A 20762-nucleotide genomic window follows, 5' to 3' on the forward strand; every position below is an offset into this window, starting at 1 on the left:
TAATAAATACACACATTTATATACACGGTGTGTGTCTATGTGTATGTACCTACTGCAGTGAGCCAGGGGTTACAGAAAAGGGATTTGTACTGATCGTACAGGGGATGGTTCCTATCAAAGGGATTTTCCCATGTGTTTCAAAGGTAACTCCCCCTCTCCTCTCCAACCCCCTCTCCCACCAGGGGTCTCACAATGTGTCCGTTAATCCTATTAGCAATGAGCTGACCCCACTGACAATCCCGCACTTTGAAGTTCAAATGCAGGAGAAGTGCACTGTGACTAGTACAGATACCTCAACCTACTGCAGAGCAGGAAGGGGAGACGGGAGACGGGAGAGGGGAGAGGGGAGGGGGGGGGGGGGGGTAATGCAGTCTGTGGCCTTTATTATTGGCAGAGCTGCCTGGGGCCCTGTATTATAGGCAGAGCAGCCGGGGCCCTGTATTATAGGCAGAGCAGCCTGGGGCCCTGTATTATAGGCAGAGCAGCCTGGGGCCCTGTATTATAGGCAGAGCAGCCTGGGGCCCTGTATTATAGGCAGAGCAGCTGAGGGTCCCTATATTATAGGCAGAGCAGCCTGGGTCCCTGTATTATAAGCAGAGCAGCTGAGGGTCCCTATATTATAAGCAGAGCAGCTGAGGGTCCCTATAGTATTGGCAGAGCAGCTGAGGGTCCCTATATTATAGGCAGAGCAGCCTGGGATCCTGTATTATAAGCAGAGCAGCTGAGGGTCCCTATATTATAAGCAGAGCAGCTGAGGGTCCCTATAGTATAGGCAGAGCAGCTGAGGGTCCCTATATTATAGGCAGAGCAGCCTGGGGCCCTGTATTATAAGCAGAGCAGCTGAGGGTCCCTATATTATAAGCAGAGCAGCTGAGGGTCCCTATAGTATAGGCAGAGCAGCTGAGGGTCCCTATATTATAGGCAGAGCAGCCTGGGATCCTGTATTATAAGGCAGAGCGGCGTGTATCAGTTTACTATATATAATATACATACACACCAACCTGTATCAATAGATATATACAGAGATGGTGAAGAGAGCAGTCAGCTATGTAATACCTTCCTGTAGCAGTCAAGGGACAGGATGACAATGACATGTTTACAAGGTCAAATGGAACACACACACTGATTAAAGGCCTGGGTTGCCCCCACTCCGGTTTGACCCGGAGTGTATGGGTTTTGGCCACGTATCTCTGGGCTACGGGTTTACCTTGTAAACCTGAGGATGGCGGCGTTCACCGGCGGTGTCTCCCAGAATCCTCCGGCATCTCCCTCTGCAACTGTTGTCAATATGGATGTGCAGCGTCAAATGGCGTCTCGTTACCATGACAATGGGGACGTCACGTAGTGCTGCGTTGCCATGACAATGTGATGTCACATGACGCATTGGCGCCACAAAGGCGTGCCATTGTCATGGCAACTTGACACCGCGTGACGTTGGGACATCACGTGGTGTCCCGTTGTCATGGCAATGCGGCACCATTTGGCGGTGCGCAGCCACATTGACAGCAGATGCGGGGTTGAGATGCCGGGAGGATGTCAGAAGGACGCCGGGAAACGATGCTGCCGCCGCCGCCAACAGTAAGAGCTAAATATAAAACGGTTATCTTCGGGTTAGCCTGCAGTAGAAGGTGGCAAACCTGGTAAAGACACTGACTCTGAAACCAAGGGCACCGAGTCTGAAGCAGGGGGACCCGATTCAAATCCTGGTGTCAGCTCCCTGTGACCTGGGGTACGTTACTTTATCTCCCTGTGCCTCAGGCAACAAAACCCATAGATTGTAAGCTCACCTGGGCAGGGACTGTGCCTGTAGCATTCCTATGTACAATGCTCTGTTCTGCCAACTATGATATAATTGTGAAATGCTTTGAGTCCCATTGGGAGAAAAGCACTACATGAAATAAAGTTATTATACAGGCACACAAGTATGTGTATATAGTAGTGTGTGTAGTATATATACAAACAGTAGGCACACCAGTACTAAGCATTGGCATGTAAGGGCAAGGGTACGCTTCGCAATAGTAACCTAAAATTACCAAAAGCAAGGTTTAGAATAAGTGAAGAGGCAGCACATTGCAGGTAAGTGATGAGATTACACCGCCGTCACCCAGATCCGGAAGTAAGGGACCGAAACGTTGTCTTTTTCCTACATAAACCTTTTTCTTCACTTACCTGCGATGTTCTGCCTCTAAACCTGGTGGGGTGGGGGGGGGGGGGGGTTACAGAATATTAAAAAGTTAAACCATGCACTCCCAACAGAGTGACTTTGTAGGGTATATCTGTAATAACTCGATCCTTGTCCGTACATGTGGGTCTCCCGATGGTCGGCACTTTCCTGGCGGCAGCCTCTGCGCCAGTGTCAGTCCCGGCTTTGCTCAGCGCCATTTCAGTTCTCCTGACGATGCGGAAGTAGAGCCGCAAAGCGCATAAAGCGAGTCTTTTTTCCAGTCTCATCTCCGCTTAAGTCCCCACGGTGACATCCACAAACCACGCTGAGCGAAGGTTACTGTCACGGAGGCTGCAAGGAAACTGGTGACCATTGGGACACCTGAATAAAGAGCCCAGGCCTACAGGGAGGGACCTACTTCTTACAGAGAAGCCCTGACATGTAATTCCACTGGAATTATGTATACAATACATACAGAAGAGCCAACTAGTATTCTAACACTTGCCTTAAACTAGCCAGGTACATGCTGGGTACATTTCAGTGACATTTCTGCAGAGGCTAATGGCCCATCGGATTAACACAGCAGGGCTTCCTGGCAGTCCCATTCAGTTTGAATGGGACTGCCCTTGACCTCCGCTGTTAATCTGATGGGCCATTAGTCTGTCTGCAGAAATGTGTGAAATGTTGCAGCATGTATACCCAGCATATACAGTACCCAGCATGTACCTGGGTCTTTTTGGAGATTGCTCCAGGTTTGTTTTAGAATAATCGTCGGCACTACAGTATACACTGGCGACACACTTTATTCGAGCTTGGCTAGTCCCACGAATTCGGGTATACCCGGGTGTATTGAGGTTTGTGACTGTTTTCTGCCCGAGTGCATTGAGTTATTTTCCAAGCAGGGATTGAAGCATTTTATTCCCTCTGGCTGCAATACTGCACAGTATATATATATAAACTGCATTACAATTCATGAATTTATGCCATCTGGTAGAGATGCGAAGCATTGCAGCCTATTAAATCCTAATCATTATCATTTAACAGATCAGCCGCCCATCAGCCAGGCATGAACCCAGGCTGGGAAGGCAAATGCAACGGGCTTGTCAGAGGTCAGGAGTGGCGCATTCCAGGTATCTGCCAGGTACATACCGGGTATTTGCTCGAATAAAGTGTGTCGGTGCAGTACTTCACCATAATTCCCTGTCTTGCACTTTTGTTTCTGCAGCAACCAGTATCTCACTATAGAAAGTACAGAAGTACCCCCAATGGAGTAACAGCAGAGCCTTTCTACTCACCACACATACATCTGAACATTTTGCATTTGCTGGAGGCCATCCTGTTAGCGCACTTCTATTTATATTTTACATATACACACACAGACATGCACATATATATATTATATACACAGACATGTACATATAGACGCACACAGACCCTCACACACACGCTCAGACATCTGGATAAACACCACACACAACCAGCAGGTTTAACAACATGCAGTTAAATTCCTTCCTGCATCCAGAGCGGTAACCCCTCAACTGCCAGACACACCCTTCAACACTGATAATGAACACGCTGTGCTGCATGATGTTGCCAAGTATATCTATACACTAATAATGAACACGCTGTGCTGTATAATGTTGCAGAGTATCACTATACACTAATAATGAACACGCTGTGCTGTATAATGTTGCAGAGTATCTCTATACACTGATAAGGAACATGCTGCACTCTATAATTCTGACCAGCATCTATACACGGCTAATGAACCCGCCACAGTGTATAATGACACTGGGTATCCATACACTGATAATAAACATGCTGACATGGAGTATTTACACACTGGTAATGAACATGCCATGCTATATAATGATGCAGCTTGAAGTCATACTCGGTACAGTTATACACCGCATTGAATTCCCCTTCATGTCTGACAGTGGCTTCTGTATGACTGAGGTTTCCTGTGCGCCTGGCTGATTGTCATCGCTAAATCTTTGGGGCAGTGGTTTTCATGCAAACCCTGTCCGGGGCTCTTATCGGAAAAGCACAGAGGGGCTGGGTACTAATCTGTTCACTGCTGAAGAGCCTTGCAACAGTTGTGTAACCATCGGGAACTAACCTCTGTTGTGCGACATGGAGATCTTAGTTGACAACTGTCAGAGTTTTGTGACCATTCCTGCAGTGACCCCAACTGCCTGTTATTGCCTGCAGAGAAGGGGCAGTGGGAGACACAGACAAGGGGGCACTAACAGAGACACAAGCAGTGTTGTAATGAGGGGTCAAAGTTAACCCCTTCAGTCCCAGAGCCCCCAAAACATTGCTGGCCCCCAACACTGAATGGGGTTGATATGTAACAGGGTGAAACGTCCCTAAAGTTTATACAGTGTCCTGCACCTATCACTGTATTATATTGCTCTGTGTGGTATTATAGCGCTCTGAGTGTTATTATTTCGGTTAACTGTTAAAATACAGCCCTGGGTGTTATTGTTTTCCAATATAATGCATTGTCTGCTCCACTCTGGCAGTGTCAGGGTTAACACATGGCCATAGGGCGAGCGGGAGCTTTAAATGGAGTCTCCTCCCCACAGCTAACGGCTAAAAGTATAAGGTTTCACAGTAGGGGGGAGGAGTCGTTAGAGGGGTGAGCGCTTTGCCCCTTACCTGGATACGAGGTGTGGGGCTCTCTGCAGCTGGTACAAGGGCCTGCTCTGCAGAACGCTCATCCTTCAACTGACAGGGAGGCTACACCCTACACAACCCACTAAATTAAGGAGTGCCCCCCTCCACTATCCCAAACCCGCCCCTCCACTGCTCTTAAAGTGATAGGCTCTACAACAGGAGATATTTTGAGAAGGCATTAAAAATACCCAATCTTTTCCCTGTTTTTTTTTCAAGGTTTTCTCAATAAAATCCACAAAAGAAGGATTTAATGACCCAGGAGTATTAACCCCTCCACATGCTTCTGGCAGTGAATGAGGTGAAAAGTGCTTAGCTATGCACGCAGCCTCTCCAAGAAACATAAAAGGGTCGGAAGTAAAGATATATATATATATATCAGATTTGCTATAGACTGAAAATGCCCAAATTATTAGTGCTGACATTCTCCTGAGGGGAGCATGAGAGGGGGGTAAAGCACAGTTCACAAAGCATTAACTTTATTTAAGTGAGTGGGGATTACGGCATAATTACCTGTGTGTTACCTAAAAAGAGAGGGGGTGGGGGGTGAGTGGGGACAGTGTCAGCATTACAGTGACCCTCCCTACTATGCGTAGGGTCAGGCCCAGCGCCACTGACTCACTCAGGCCTTGTCTGAGACTGCACAGCTGGATGTATACTCACTCACTGAAGGCTGGGTTACTGAGCTAACCCTTTCACTGCCGCCTCTGCTATTCCTCTATTTAACTTATATAGAGCTGTCATTGCATACTCTGCTATTCCTGTACAGAGCCTACACACAGCTCTGGCTGTACAGAGCCCACATAGAGCTGTCATTGCAACCTCTGCTATTCCTGTACAGAGCCCATATAAACCTGTCATTGCAACCTCTGCTATTCCTGTATAGAGCTGTCATTGCAATCTCTACTATTCCTGTACAGAGCCACATAGAGCTGTCATTGCAATATCTGCTATTCCTGTATAGAGCCCATATAAACCTGTCATTGCAATCTCTGCTATTCCTGTATAGAGCTGTCATTGCAACCTCTGCTATTCCTGTACAGAGCCCACATAGAGCTGTCATTGCAACCTCTGCTATTCCTGTACAGAGCCCATATAGAGCTGTCATTGCAACCACTGCTATTCCTGTACAGAGCCCATATAGAGCTGTCATTGCAACCTCTGCTATTCCTGTATAGAGCCCATATAAACCTGTCATTGCAATCTCTGCTATTCCTGTATAGAGCTGTCATTGCAACCTCTACTATTCCTGTACAGAGCCCACATAGAGCTGTCATTGCAACCTCTGCTATTCCTGTACAGAGCCCACATAGAGCTGTCATTGCAATCTCTGCTATTCCTGTACAGAGCCCATATAGAGCTGTCATTGCAATCTCTGCTATTCCTGTACAGAGCCTACACACAGCTACTGTATTATCACTGCATCTGTATCTCTGTATGTACCTGTGTGTCTGTATACATGCGTATATACAATGGGCTCAGTAGCATCATTAGGGCTTTTAGGAGTTGTCATGGTAACTGGCCTGCACCCCCCCAGCTCTGCAGAGATACTGCTCACCCCCTCTCTCCTCCCCTACACACGTACCCCCGCCCCTTGACATGCCAGAGAGACGGGCCGGACTGCAGCACACACATAGACATACAGACACAGTGTGACACATGGACATAGTGAGACACACAAACACTTCCAGACAATGTGACATACACAATGTGACAGGCAGGCACACTGACAATGTGACACAGTCACAATGTCACGGAGAGACACACACACTGACAATGTGACACAGACACAATGTGACAGGGAGACAAACACACAGACACAATATGACAGACACACATGAACTATAGTTTATATAAATCAACATTGACACAGTTATGCACCAATTGTCATACTCATACACAACACACATTGTCACACTGAGCACACAGCATGTCACGCGCACACACACACACACACACACAGCGTGTCACACATGGAGGGGTGTGTCTGGTCACACAATACCTTCCTGTGTCCCCCCACGCGGCTCTGTCACAGTCTCGCTGCTCATTGTTCGCTGCTCAGTGATGGGGGGGGGGGGGGGGGGGGGAGGAGTCAAAAGACAGCGAGGGGGGGGGGGGCTCTGCGCAGAGCTGCGGAGCACACAGATGTGAACTGCTCTGCATCTCCAGCTGTCATCCAGGAACAGAGCCAAGAGATTACTAAACCCCCACTAGCCCCCCGCACGGCACAGACATGCCACTCACCCATTAACCCCTTCACTGCCAGAGGAACAACTCCCAAACAATAACATCCTTAACTGCCAACGGCCAGAATACTTCCCCAATAACCCCTTCACTGCCAGAGACCTGCAGAACACTTCCCTATTAACCCCTTCACTGCCAGAGAAACAACTCTCACACTAAAATCCTTAACTGTCCGTGACCAGAACACTTCCCCATTAACCCCTTCACTGCCAGAGACCTGCAGAACAATTCCCCATTAACCCCTTCACTGCCAGAGACCTGCAGAACACTTCCCCATTAACCCCTTCACTGTCAGAGACAACTCTTACATAATAAAATCCTTAGACCTGAAGAGCAGGACACGTCACCATTAACCCATTTACTACCAGAGGCCTGCAGCTCTGAACACTTCCCCATTAACCCATTCACTGCCAGAAAGACAACTATTACATAATAAAATCCTTAGACCTGCAGAGCTGAACACTTCCCCATTAACCCTTTACTACCAGAGACCTGCATAGATGAACACTTCAGCATTAACCCCTTCACTACCAGAGACCAGCAGAGCAGAACACTTCCCCATTCATTTCTTCACTGCCAGATATCGCCAGAGCCTAAACACTTCCTCATTAACTCCTTCACTGCCAGATATCACCAGAGCCTAAACACTTCCTCATTAACTCCTTCACTGCCAGAGAAAGCTGCAGAGCCAGAACACTCTCCTAAACCCTGTTAGTGCCAGAGAGACTTGTAGAGCACTCACACAAACTTTTCACCATCATATTCACAGCTTTCTCACACCCTATGATTACAAGCTGTACAACTATCTTTCACTTTGCATTCTGCATCAGGAAACAAGATGTCGTTTTACAATGTATTCTGGATAAATCCCCAAATCCCGCAGTCTGTAGTTCCCCCAGCTCTGAACCAGGGTCCCCCCTCACAGCAGATCTTACAGCCAAGTCACAATTCAGATGCAGAGAGACGCAAAGATAACACAGAGACACATTTCATATCACGTTATAAGTGCGTTATATAACTCCTACTGCTCTATATAACAGCTCCTTATATCTCCTCCTATTGCTCCATATAGCTCCTATAACTCCTCCTATTGCTCCATATAACCACTCCCTATAACTCCTCCTATTGCTCCATATAACCACTCCCTATAACTCCTCCTATTGCTCCATATAACCACTCCCTATAACTCCTCTTATTATTCCATATAATCGCTCCCTATAACTCCTCCTATAGCACCAAATAACTATTCTCTAGAACGCTTATTGCTTCCTATAATCCTAGTGTTCCATGTAACTGCTCTCTATAACTCCCCCTATTAACCTATATTGTAATCCCGACCATAACTCCTCCAGTTTGTCCTTATAACCACTCCCTATAACGCCTCCTTTTGCTTGATATAACTGTTCCCTATAACTCCTACTACTGGTTTATATAATGCCTCTCTATAACTCCTCCTGTTGCTCCATATAAATGCTGCCTATAAACCCTCCTATTGCCTCATATAACCGCTCCATATAACTGCTCCCCATAAATCCTTTTACTGTTCCATACTGTAGAACCAATTCCTATAACTCCTTATAATGCTCCATATAACAGCTCCCTATAACACCTACTATTGCACAATATAACTGCTCTTTATAACTCCTACTAATACTTTATATAATTCCTCCCTATAACTCTTCCTATTTCTCCATATAATCGCTCCCTTTAACACCTCCAATTTCTCCATATAACTGTTCTCTATAACTCCTCCTGTTACTCCATATAATCACTCCCTATAACTCCTCCTCTTACCCCATACAACCGCTCTCTATAATTCCTCCTATTCCTCTATATAACCATCCCTTATAACTCTTCCTATTGCTCCATATCGTCGCTCCCTATAAGTCCTCTTATTACACCGTATAACAGCAATATCCATACAATATATAGGGATAGCTTCTTCTATTGCTCCATATAACCAGTTCCTATAACCAGGGCCGTTTTAAGACCCCCGTAGGCCCTTGGCACTTTTATTTCTAGAGGCCTGCGTGTCCGATATTTTTACTCATTTTTATGCTAATTTCATCGTTTGCTTGTTTCTTTCGATACTAGCGATATTTGGCATCGATACTTTTGTTTCGATATTTAAAAGTATCGATACTTCGAAGGCATTTTAAATTAAAATTTGCTGTTTTCTCTTATTTTGTGATTTTCTTTGTTTAGGTATTTTTTCTAGTGAAATATTGTAGGCCTTAAAAGGTTCGTAGGCCCTAGGCACTGTGCCTAGTCGGCCTAATGTATAAAGCGGCCCTGCCTATAACCTCACCTATTGCTCCATATAACTACTCCCTATAACTCCTCCTGTTGCTCCACATAATTACTTTACTCCTCCTATAGCACTATATAACTTATCCTATAGCACCAGTGCCCACCTGGTGATGATGTCATCGTCTTCATTCGCAGGCTCCTTGCTCAGCTGGCAGTCACTGTCGCTTCCGTAGCCGGATTTCATCTCGCGTTCACTCGCCTCCATCATCTCCAGACGTTGCGCAATGCTGCAGATTCGTGCCCCCCCTCGGAGCGGCATCGTGTGGGAGAACTGCCAGCTTCCGCCAACCCCCTCTGAGCGGCACCCACCAAGGGAGGGAGCCTCACCCGCCTGCAGCCGCGGGCTAGCCTGCCCGTAGCGCCAAGACACTGGGGAGGAGCGGTTAGATAGACTGGAGATGCTGCGAGGGTTGGCATCGTCACTGTCATAACATGGCATGTCCAGGGAGCTGAGGGGACACAGGACGAATCACTCATTGTCCAGTAAAACAAGACCCTATAAAAGTCCTATAGTGTAATGGAAATGAAAACTTAGACACAGACTCTACACAAGTGCTGACCTCCCAAAAAGCGAGACTGCCACCCAATAAGTAAAACTGCCCTCCTAATCAGTGAGACTGCCCTCAACGACTGCTTTCTGAGTGAGACAGCCCTTTAATGAGTAAGACTTTCGTCTACAGAGTGTGACTGCCCTCCAATGAGTGAGACTGCCTCCCAGTGAGTCAGACTGTCTTTCAGTAAGAGAGACTGCTCACCTATGAGTGAGACTGCCCTCAATTAGTCCTGCAATGAGTGAGATGAAGCTGTAGATCAAGTTTCTGGTCACTCAGGGTGCCCATTTAATATTTAGCATCTTTTTCAGGTGGGAGACAGAATGATGGAGCGAGGAGGGGGACCCACCTGTGTGTGAGCTGGGACCCCCGCAGGCTGGACATTGTCTCCTCCAGGTTCTGTCTCAAGTCCAGAACATTCTGGACGGTCCGTTTCCGCTGAGTCTCGGGGTCTGCAAGGGAAACATGAGGCAGGAATCTCAGCATACTGCAGCTTCATTCCACAGATCAACATATCCAATGTGAGAAGGTAATGTGTTGTGGGATTGTGCCGTTAAACAGAGCAGGGAGTTTATTATCAGTGTATAGAGATACCGAACATCATTATACAGAGCAGTGTGTTCATTAGCAGTGTAGAGATACTCAGCATTATTATACAGGGCAGCATTTTCATTATCAGTGTATAGAGATACTCAGCATCATTATACAGCGCAGCGTGTTCATTATCAGTATATAGGTACTCATTATCATTATAAAGATCAGTGTGTTCATTACACGTGTATAGATACTCAGCATCATTCATTATATAGCGCAGTATGTTCGTTATCAGTGTATAGATACTCATCATCACATTACACAGCACAGTATATTCATTATGAGTGTATAGAGATAGACAGCATCGTTATACAGTGGGGCGTGTACATTATCAGTATATAGATCCTCATCATCATTATATAGCACATTTACAACTTAAATCGAAACTCCACAAATCCCCAAAGAGAAATCTCACAAACTTCGCTCATTAAGGGCTCGTTAAGAGGTCGGCTCTAAATGAGGTCAGAATAGTGCACCCGATCCCAGAGCGGGCTGAATTTGTTTGTGTTTTTATGGGACTTCATATAATGAAGAGGCCCAGTGAAAATAAGATAAAGGATTTATATATGGACTGAGGCTATAGGTAAAGTTAAGTGCCTTTCTATAGTGATTTGGGCTATATGGGAAGTAAAAGGTGTTTCTATATGGACTAAGACTATTGGTGAAGTAACAGGGATTTCTGTAGGGACTGGAGACATAGGGGTGGTAAAGGATATTTCTGTAGCAGGGGTGGGGAACGTCCAGCCTGCGGGCCATATAAGGCCCGCAAAATCATTTGCAGAGATATGGTTGTGTAGCGCACAGCATCCAAAAACGAAGGCAGGTCTGGCGAAAACTTTCTTTATTTGAAGCAAGGCATAAAAAGAGGGACGCAGCGTCCCTCTTTTTATGCCTTGCTTCAAATAAAGAAAGTTTTCGCCAGACCTGCCTTCGTTTTTGGATGCTGTGCGCTACACAACCATATCTCTGCATTTGAACCTCACGGCGGCACGCATTGGAAGGGAGACTCTGGAGGCTACAAGGAGTGAGTACCTTAAAAGGGGGCTATCCCAATGAGGTGAAGGAGGTTGCCCTAGGGCTGCTTCCCCAACCTTCAGGGCTTTCTGGTGCCCCCCACCCCATCTTTATGGACTGAGTACATAATCTATGATGCCTTAATACCCAGTGTTCTCCCCTTCCATAGAAGCACACATACAGCACTGTGAGCACCATTGTTCTATCTCTAACTCCGCAAAATCATTTGGCCTGGCCCCAGTGAGTCAGGGGGCCCAGCTGCCCGGGCCCCCTGCACGGCCGTGCCCCTCGCTAAATCCTGTCGCCCGGTTACCACTGGGTGACAGGTTTTAGCGCGCTCGCGATGCGCCTGCACAAAGAAAGGGAAAAAAAACCTCCCCCTCTCCTGATTGGCAGCCACGTGCTGGCACTCCCACCTCCTGATTGGCAGCCGCGTGCTGGCACTCCCACCTCCTGATTGGCTGCCGCGTGTTGGCACTCCCCCTCTCCTGATTGGCAGCCGCGTGCTGGCACTCCCACCTCCTGATTGGCAGCCGCGTGTTGGCACGCTGCCAAGATTATTATTTTTTTGGCCTGCAGCAAGCTCTATCCGAGCTTGCAAAGCGAGGCCCGCCTCTTCCTGCATGGAGCAAGTGGAAAGTCTGCTCCATGCCTCCCTTGCTTCCCCCTTGCCCCGATTTCCCCCCCCCCCTGCTCCGATTCACCCCCCTTGCTCCGAGTTGATAATTTTGTATGGCCCGCGAATTATGTTATAAATATCCAAATGGCCCTTGGCAGAAAAAAGGTTCCCCACCCCTGTTCTATAGGAACAAGGACTGCAGGGGGAGTAAAGGGGACTTATACAGGGGCAATTACCCAGTAAACCCTTAGTTTTGCTCCCCATCTCTCTGTCCTCTGCTCTTCATACATCCCTGACTTTGCCTCTCAAGGTCACAGGACAGCTCCATTATCACCTGCAGGGGAAGTCTAATCTGAGGACATGTGTCCTGTGGGTGTTTGTATAGGACTTGTATAAGGTTAATAGGGTTTATATGACGCACATTCTGATAACCCTTTAACTAGCAGACAGACAAGCAGAACCAGAACACTCTCCCCATTAACTCCTTAACTGCCATTTAGAACCTGCAAAGCCATATACCACCCCTGTGCCCCCCCCCCCCTCCCCCTCTCACATCCCATCACATGTGCACAGAAGGGTGGGCTATTTTGCCAACCCGGCAGAGTAAATACACTTTACAGTGTCAGGCACAGCAAACCATCTGCCTTAAAGAACTCTTGGTAATAACGCCAATCAGCTTAATAGATCGGCAATGCATGGCACTGTGGCTGGAAGACTTAACTCACTGCTGAGGTTATAAGTGTGCAGTGCCAGCCTCGCCCTCGCCACACACTTACACCATGGCATGTCTACACAGCACAGGTAGCAGCAGTGCCAACCTCCCCCTCACACACACTAATACGCCATGACATGTATACACATGTACAGCGCAGACATATAAATATATATATACAGTATGTGTGTGTATATATACAGTATATAGATATATAAATATGCATGTCAAGTAAAGGCTGAACCCCCAAATATAAAAGATACAGAAAAGCAATGGCCCTCATCCTCCAGAGGCTGGATTGTCCCCAGCCTAGACAGCGTTCAGGAACAAGGCACGAATGCAGAGGGTGTTAAGAATCCCTGGAGGTGAAACACAAGCTGTCATTCAAACCTTAATCCGGCTATCTACAGTACAGCTGCTGAACTCTCTCTAGTGAAGCAGCACTGCAAGAACTGGAAGGCTAGCTTGAAAAGATTAAAGTGATATTATGTTATGTGAAGTAAGAAGACAAGTTGAAGGCCTCATTGGGTTCAAAAGCGGACACCTATTAGATTGCAGACGCAAAGAAAATGGAAGAATCAGTGGAGTAGCCTTCATCATTAACAAGAGATGGAGGAACAACCTAGTGGAGTATGAAAGCTCATCCTTCAGATACCCAAGGTACAAGCTTCAAATGAACCAAGTGCATGCACCAACAGCACGTCACATAGACCAGGGGTGCGCAATCTTTCTCCCCTGCGCCCCCCTGCCGGCTCTCCCCCCCTGCTCGTACCCCCCCCCCCCATCTTTACATTGGCGCCGGCGTTCTGACCTCACGATGTCATGGCAATGTGGCATCACGTGACCCCGTGGAATTGCCATGGCGATGCGTCGCCAGAAACCATCTGAGCCAAGGTAAGGGACCTTAGAGAGGCCTTCGTCGCTCCCCCAGAATTCAAATTTAAATGCCTTCGGGATCAGCGCGGGGCTTCTGTAAGCGCTGTGCCCACCTCCTCCCCCCCCCCAGATAATCTTGCTCCCCCCTGGGGGGCGCAGCCCCCAGTTTGCGCATTCCTGACGTAGACAATGAAATAGAAGACGTCTACCATCAAAACAATCAACTTAACAACAAAGGAAATTGTCCCCTCAAAATCCTTCTGGGAGATTTCATTGCAAAGTTCCCAGCAGAAACATGAAGCATTAGTTGATACTTATGGTTACAGAAATAGGAATGTGAAAACGTCTGCAAATTATTTCATTAATTCATTATTCAAAATGAATCTAAATAGAAAATGGGCATGGAGCGAACCCAATGGAATCAAGAGTGAAATTGACTTTATCTTAGCTAACAAGAAACAGGCATTGAAGACTGCACATTTCTCACCCATTTTGACACAAGGAGCAATCACCAATTGGTTCACTGTAAATTAGTTCTTGATGCTAAGATTAAAAGAAGAAAACTGATTACAAAGAAGACAAAACTATCAACATCAAGAACCTCAAAAATATCAGCAGAGAATTTCAACCAAAGCTGAAAACTCACATCAGCTTGTTTGAGATGCATGGGGACACTTTAACCAGCAAGTATCAAAAAATGGATGAAGGTTGTAGTTTTAAAGCGCAAAACAAACTGGTGGAATCCCTAAGGAAAAACTGAGGAGATTACAAGAAATTCAGCAATCCCAAAATGCAAGAACATAAATTGAGTGTACAGAGCTGTGCAATAAGATTCACACGCGTATAAGTGAAGAAGTTAGAAAATGTCAAGTTTCATGAAGACCAAACGCTTACTAAGGCCGCCGACAAACTGGGAGTGAGCTCCCCGCCGGGTGAGCAGGGGCGATGTGTCCAGCGTAGTTGCGCGCGTAGGGTGGGCGTGCCCGTGACGCTCTCATTGTCTAAACCGCACAGGTGACCAGGGCAAGAGCGACAAATTCAAAAGAATTTGTCTCGCCAAGCAGCTGAGCGCGGAGCGCTCACAGGCACGTGCGCATGCACACACTGATCAAACACATAGTCGCAATGTGTTTGATCGCACTGAGTGCGAGCGCGCTCTCAGCCTGGACGAGCCCTTATACAACGCCAGGAGTATAATCGCGGCCTAAGAAGACCTCAAAAGCTTTCGGCCAACCACTCTACTTCCAATCACAAGATTTTGACAAAGACACTCACTCTTTGGCTGCAACAGACTGTGTATTTTGGCCAGCCTATAAAAAAAAACAGGATTGTGCAGTGGATACACTACAATGGACCACATCCAAGTTGTACAACAAGCAATTTCCCCAAATAATCGATACAATCTACCACTTAGCTTAGGATTCAAAGATTACGAAAAAGCATTTGATTCTGTCTAAACCTCAGCCGTTTTTTAATGCATTAAAAAGACAGTGTTGAATAAGTGTACATTGATATTATAGGAAACATTTCCGAGAATGCCACAACAACCATTAAATAACATGAAGATACAAGCAACATAAGGGTAAGCAAGATAAAGGTAAGCAACAGTGTGCGACGGAAACACCATCCCGGCAAAGCTTGTCACAGCAACACATGAAGAATTGTTCAAGACATTGAATTGGGAAGAAAAGGGAATCAAAAGCAATGTTGAATATTTGAATCACCTACAATTTGCATAGGACATTGTTATGTTTGCCACAAGTTCAGAAGAACTCCAACAATAAATCAGAGAAGTCGCTGAAGCAAGTAAGGTGGGCCTTCATGTGAACTCAGCAAGACACAAAGTAATGTTCTACAAATGTGTCAACTCTACAAAGATCGAAACTTGACAAAGTTAACAACTATGTCTAACTTGGCCAGCAAGGATCAATGGATGGGAATCTTATTCTGCCTGTGATCATGTATGGACGTGAAACTTGGACCCTAAATGGCAAGATAATTCAATCAGAAGTTTGCGACAAGTCAAAGAAGTATAGAGCAATGTATGCTGGTATTAACTAAGGAGACAGGTTAACATAATGAATGGGTTCGGAAGCAAACAAAAGTCTGTAACATCATCACAAAGGTAAAGAAATTAAAATGGCAGTGGGCCGGACATATCACAAGAAGAAATTACTCTTTGTTGGACAAAGATGGTACTCGGCTGAATTGCAACCGATTTCAAAATACCAAGATGACAATCAAAAGTAAGATGGGAGGATGAAATTAGGAAAATTGTTGGAGCAACATGTAGAAGAGGGGCTTGGGTACCAAAGACTGGTTTTGCCTGATAGATTGGTTTGGAGATGGGAGGCAGTGCTGCGCTGTCTCTGGTTGCCATGGTGATGGGAGGTAGTGCAGCGCTGGCTCTGTTGCCATAGAGATTTCATCTAATTCAGAGACGTGCAGGAGCAGTCCTAGAAGTGCCAAGGTTTGTTTCTCCTTAACCAGCCATAGAGGTGCCAGGCTCTATGTCTATGCACAGCTCTATAGGTGACAGGCTCTCTATCCCTGTGCATGACATAGAGATTCCAGGCTCTGTATCCCTGTGCCAGTCCTAGATTTGCAAGTGTCAGTCACTTCACAGTCCTAGAGATTCCAGGGGCTGTATCATCAATACAGTAGTAATGTAGGACAGGAAAGCGTGACACAGAAGTGATGTAGCTAGAGTGACACAGTAGTAATATAGTGTTGCTCAGCAGTGATGTAGTAGAGTGTGACACAGCAGTGATTGGTTAGCTGTGTATAACCCAGTGTGTGTCTGTGCAGAACAGCAGGCTCTGTGTGTCTTACATCCTGTCTGCATAACAAGTAGTACAGCTGCACAGTACTCCCTGCCCCCTACAACTTTCCCTCTGTCTGTCTATTCTCTGTCTCCCTCCTGTGACTCTCTTTCCCCACCCCCACCTCTCTCTTTCTGACTCTTCTCTATTGCACTTTCTCTATCATGTCCTCTCTGAAAGGGAGGCTGACACTGCCACTGTATGTGTTTGAGGGGAAGGCTGGAGCTGCCACTGTGTGCCTGTGAGGGGAGGCTGGCACTGCTGCTGTGTGTGAGGGGGAGGCTGGCACTGCCAACATGTGCCTGGAGGGGAGGTTGGCCCTGCCACTGTATGTGTGTGAGGGGGAGGCTGGCACTGCCACTGTGTGCCTGTGAGGGGAGGCTGACACTGCTGCTGTGTGTGAAGGGGAGGCTGGCACTGCCACTGTGTGCCTGTGAGGGGAGGCTGGCACTGATGCTCTGTGTGAAGGGGAGGCTGGCACTGCCAGTGTTGTGGGGTCCTACGTACATCATCCTGACCTTATCACCCCATTAACCCTGCGTACGCTGTACTTCAGCTGCTTTGACATTGAGCAGAAAACAAGGTCGTTAGAAAGCCGTGTACATGTTGTGCTAATGAGGTTACGATTCATCCTAGCTCTTCAGATCATGACACAGGACACATGAGGCAGAGCATGAACGTAGCACACCCACTACAAATATACAAACAGCAATATACAGCTCTGCCCCAGTACCACTGCTCTTTATTTACTACTTCAACAATGAGTTTTATTAGGGACCCCACTCTGTCCATACCCAGCAACCTCCAAACCCCAGGAGCTATCCCCCATTCTACATCACAGGACTAATGCTCTCTAACAGCAAAGCATGCACCGAGGCACCTAAAATACAGGGAGTCTGGAGCCCTTAACCCACAGAGCAGTCTTATATACAGATAGAACGTAGGTACAAGAGACTTACTACATATAGTACAATATACTGCCCTGTATAATGGTAGTGAGTATCTATACACTGATAATGAATACGCTGGGCTGTATAATGATATACAGTATAATGATACTTGAGTACACTGATAAAAAAACATGCTTCACTGTATAATAATCCTGAGTATCTCTACACTTTCAACATGAACATGCTGCCCTGTATAATGATGCTGGGTATCTATACACCGATAATGAACACATTTGTATGTATAATGACGGTGAGTATCTCTATACACTAATAATCACCATGCCATGCTGTATAATGATGTTGAGTATCTACACACTGATGATGCCGCACTGCATAATGATGATGAGTATCTATACACTGATAACGAATGCACCATGCTATATAATGATGCAAAGTATCTTTACACTGATAATTAACCCGTTGCGCTGTATAATGATCTTGAGAATCTATATGCTGAAAATGAATGTGCCGCGCTGTATAATAATGCAGAGTATTAATACACTGATAATGAACACGCGGTGCTGTATACTGATGCTGAATACTCCTATACCCTCATACACTATGCTGTAAAATGATGCTGAGTATCTCTGCATTGATAATAAACACGCCGCTCTGTACATGAATGCTGAGTATCTGTACACTGATAATGAACACGCTGTATACTGTGAGTGTTATCTCCGCAGTGCTTGTGCTGTAAGAGAGCAGGATATTAATAGCAGTGCACAGAGCCATGCGGGGGAGTGATGTTTCTGCCTAGGGTGAAATCAGGGAATCCGTGACCCACATTCAGGACATCCCAAACCAGAGTCCCCCCCTCACTGCATCCCAAATGTACAGTATACAGTATATACAGAGGGGTATACAGCTGCTATCACGGTCTGGTTACCAACTCTTTAGGATAATACAATGACATTTCCTTTGCAAAAATGGGATATACTGTACAAGGGAAGAAGCTCCAACCTATAAACTTATACACAGGCCCTATAAAAATCCTATAGTGTAAATACTATACACGGTGCTTCACTGTAGCATGGTGCTGAGTATCTGATAATAAACACACTAATGTACTGTATAATCATGCTGGGTATTTCTATACACTGATTCTGAATACATGTTCCACTGTATAATGATACTGAGTATCTACACACTGATAATGAACATATAATTATAATATAAAGTATCTCTCTGCAATGACAATGAACACTGCACTAAATAATGATGCTAAGTATATTTATACGCTGACAATGAATACGCTGTGCCATATATTGATGTTGAGTATCTCTATACACGAATAATGAACATGCTACGTTTCCAGGCTCTAATAATGAGCACACTGTGCTGTATTGTAGCACTGAGTATCTGGATTTGGGTTAGTAGTGTGACTGACAGACCAATGCTGTATCATGTGTTACTAACTGCTTCATGGTATACTCTGTACCATTATACAGCGCAGCGTGCTCCTTATACACACAGTAGTAGTTTATCTGCCTGCAAAAGCGCAGTGTGTACGTGCGAACAAAGAGATTTTACTCTATCAAAAGCAACGCGGTACCACTCCCACACACTGCTCCCACTGCATCTCTATCCTGCACTGCATCTCTATCCTGCACTGCACCCTTTGCTATTCCTGTACTGACCTCTACACACAGAGCAGTCCCACTGCACCTTCACCCTGAAATGCATCCTCTACTATTCCAGTGCTGTGTGCACACAGCTGTTACAGTACTTCCATCCTTCCCTCTCTGCTATTCCTGTACTGACCCTTTCCACTGCCACTTCACCTCCATCCTGCACCCTCTGCTACCCTTCAGCTCAGAGTCCCTTATTGGCACTCTAAGTGCCACACTGACCCACTAAGTACCTTATTGCGCCCACAAAGTTTTTTTATTGCCCCCTGAGTACCTCATTGCCCCCCACTGCACCCTAGGAACCTCATTCCATACCTTATTGCCCGTTCCAATTACCGCCTGATTAGCTCAATACTCATTTAGAGCATTTAATTGCCCCCTCAGAGTGCCTCATTGCCTCTCAATGTCCCACTGCCCCCTAAGTACCTCACTGTGTACCTTAATGGCCCCTCTGATTTCCTCATTCCTATGAGCCCTGGGACTCACCCAACATCTGGCTGAACAGCAGCTGCTCCAGGTCACCCAGCACAGTCACCACTAACTCAGGGTCCACCTTGAGAAAGGCTTTCTTATCCTCGGAGGGCTCCTTGACATGCTCCTCCCCTGCTGGGCCCCCAGGAGCCGGCTCCGGGGCTTTGCTGAGGGGCTTCACTTCAGCGTAGGGTCCCCGGGGGATGCGGCTGGGAGCCCGGGGCTGAAGGAGGGAGTGTTCAGAGCGGGACAGGGCCCGGGACATGGCGGGTGAGGTGGGGGCAGGAGTGTGGCTCCTGGGAGGGACTACGGCAGAGAGATCATCGCACCAGTCAGGCCCGCAGAGGCGGAGCTTCTTCTCGGCGTCAGTCAGCACTGAGAGGTTCGTGAGGGAGCGCTGGCGGCGGAGTGGGGCCCCTGGGAGGCGGGTCTCACTCACCGTGGGGGCGGGGCCACGGAAGACGCGCAGCTCAGCAGAACGACCAGGACACGCCCCCGAGGGGGACTTGACCTTCCTCTGCATCATCACCCCCCCCTCCCTCCCCTGGAGGGAGAGGAGAGAGGGGAGGAGGTGGAGAAGGGAGGGTTATAAGAGAGGCATAAGGAGAGAGAGAGGGGAGGGGGATTGAGAGGGGGAAAGGTAAAGGGAGGGAGAGAGATAGGAAAGCACGGGGGGGGGGGGGGGAGAGATAGGAAAGAGGGTGGGAGAGAGATAGCGAGAGAGAAATGAGGATACAAGGAAGGAGAAAGACGAATGGAGGAGAGAGGGAGCAAGGGATGGTAAGGAGGTAGAGGGAAAGAAGAATGAGAAAGGATTTGAAAAGGAGAAAGAGAAGGGAGGGGGAGAAAGAGAAGGGAGGGGGAGAGAGAGGAAGAAGTCTAATAAGGATGAAAGAGAGAGGGGGGAACAGAGGAAGGGAGAAAGAAAGAATAGGATTTATGGGGGAAGGAGAAATTAGATTTAAATAAAAAATAGAGGAGAGGGAGGGAAGGAATCAAATAGAAAAAGGGAGAGAGAGGAAATCTGCTCGAAATGAAGAAACACAATCCAAGCGGAGACCCCTTCGAAGGGTCTGTGTCCCCGTGTGGAGGGTCTGTGTCCCCCTCTGGAAGGTCTATACCCTCCTCCGG

The 20762-nt window shown here is 46.9% G+C and overlaps 1 protein-coding gene across 4 annotated transcripts in view; it reads right to left on the reverse strand.

Moving 5' to 3' along the window:
• NAV1 (neuron navigator 1) overlaps window positions 1-20762 on the reverse strand; it is an 88643-nt gene that overhangs the window by 67688 nt on the left and 193 nt on the right. For 3 of the 4 annotated variants that reach the window (XM_075613959.1, XM_075613957.1, XM_075613958.1), the window contains exons 1-3: window positions 19647-20762; window positions 10295-10397; window positions 9499-9843 (exon numbers count right to left, since the gene is read on the reverse strand). The exon at window positions 19647-20762 is cut by the window's right edge and continues 193 nt beyond it. In XM_075613959.1, coding sequence (XP_075470074.1) covers window positions 9499-9843; window positions 10295-10397; window positions 19647-20157 — 959 coding nt within the window. In that variant the 5' untranslated portion in view covers window positions 20158-20762. Of the gene's footprint in view, window positions 1-4825; window positions 4913-9498; window positions 9844-10294; window positions 10398-19646 lie in introns of those variants that run through there. The other variant, XM_075613960.1, reaches the window with a different exon arrangement.

The sequence above is a fragment of the Ascaphus truei genome, chromosome 9 (genome assembly GCF_040206685.1).
Source record: "Ascaphus truei isolate aAscTru1 chromosome 9, aAscTru1.hap1, whole genome shotgun sequence".
Taxonomy (NCBI): Eukaryota; Metazoa; Chordata; class Amphibia; order Anura; family Ascaphidae; genus Ascaphus; species Ascaphus truei.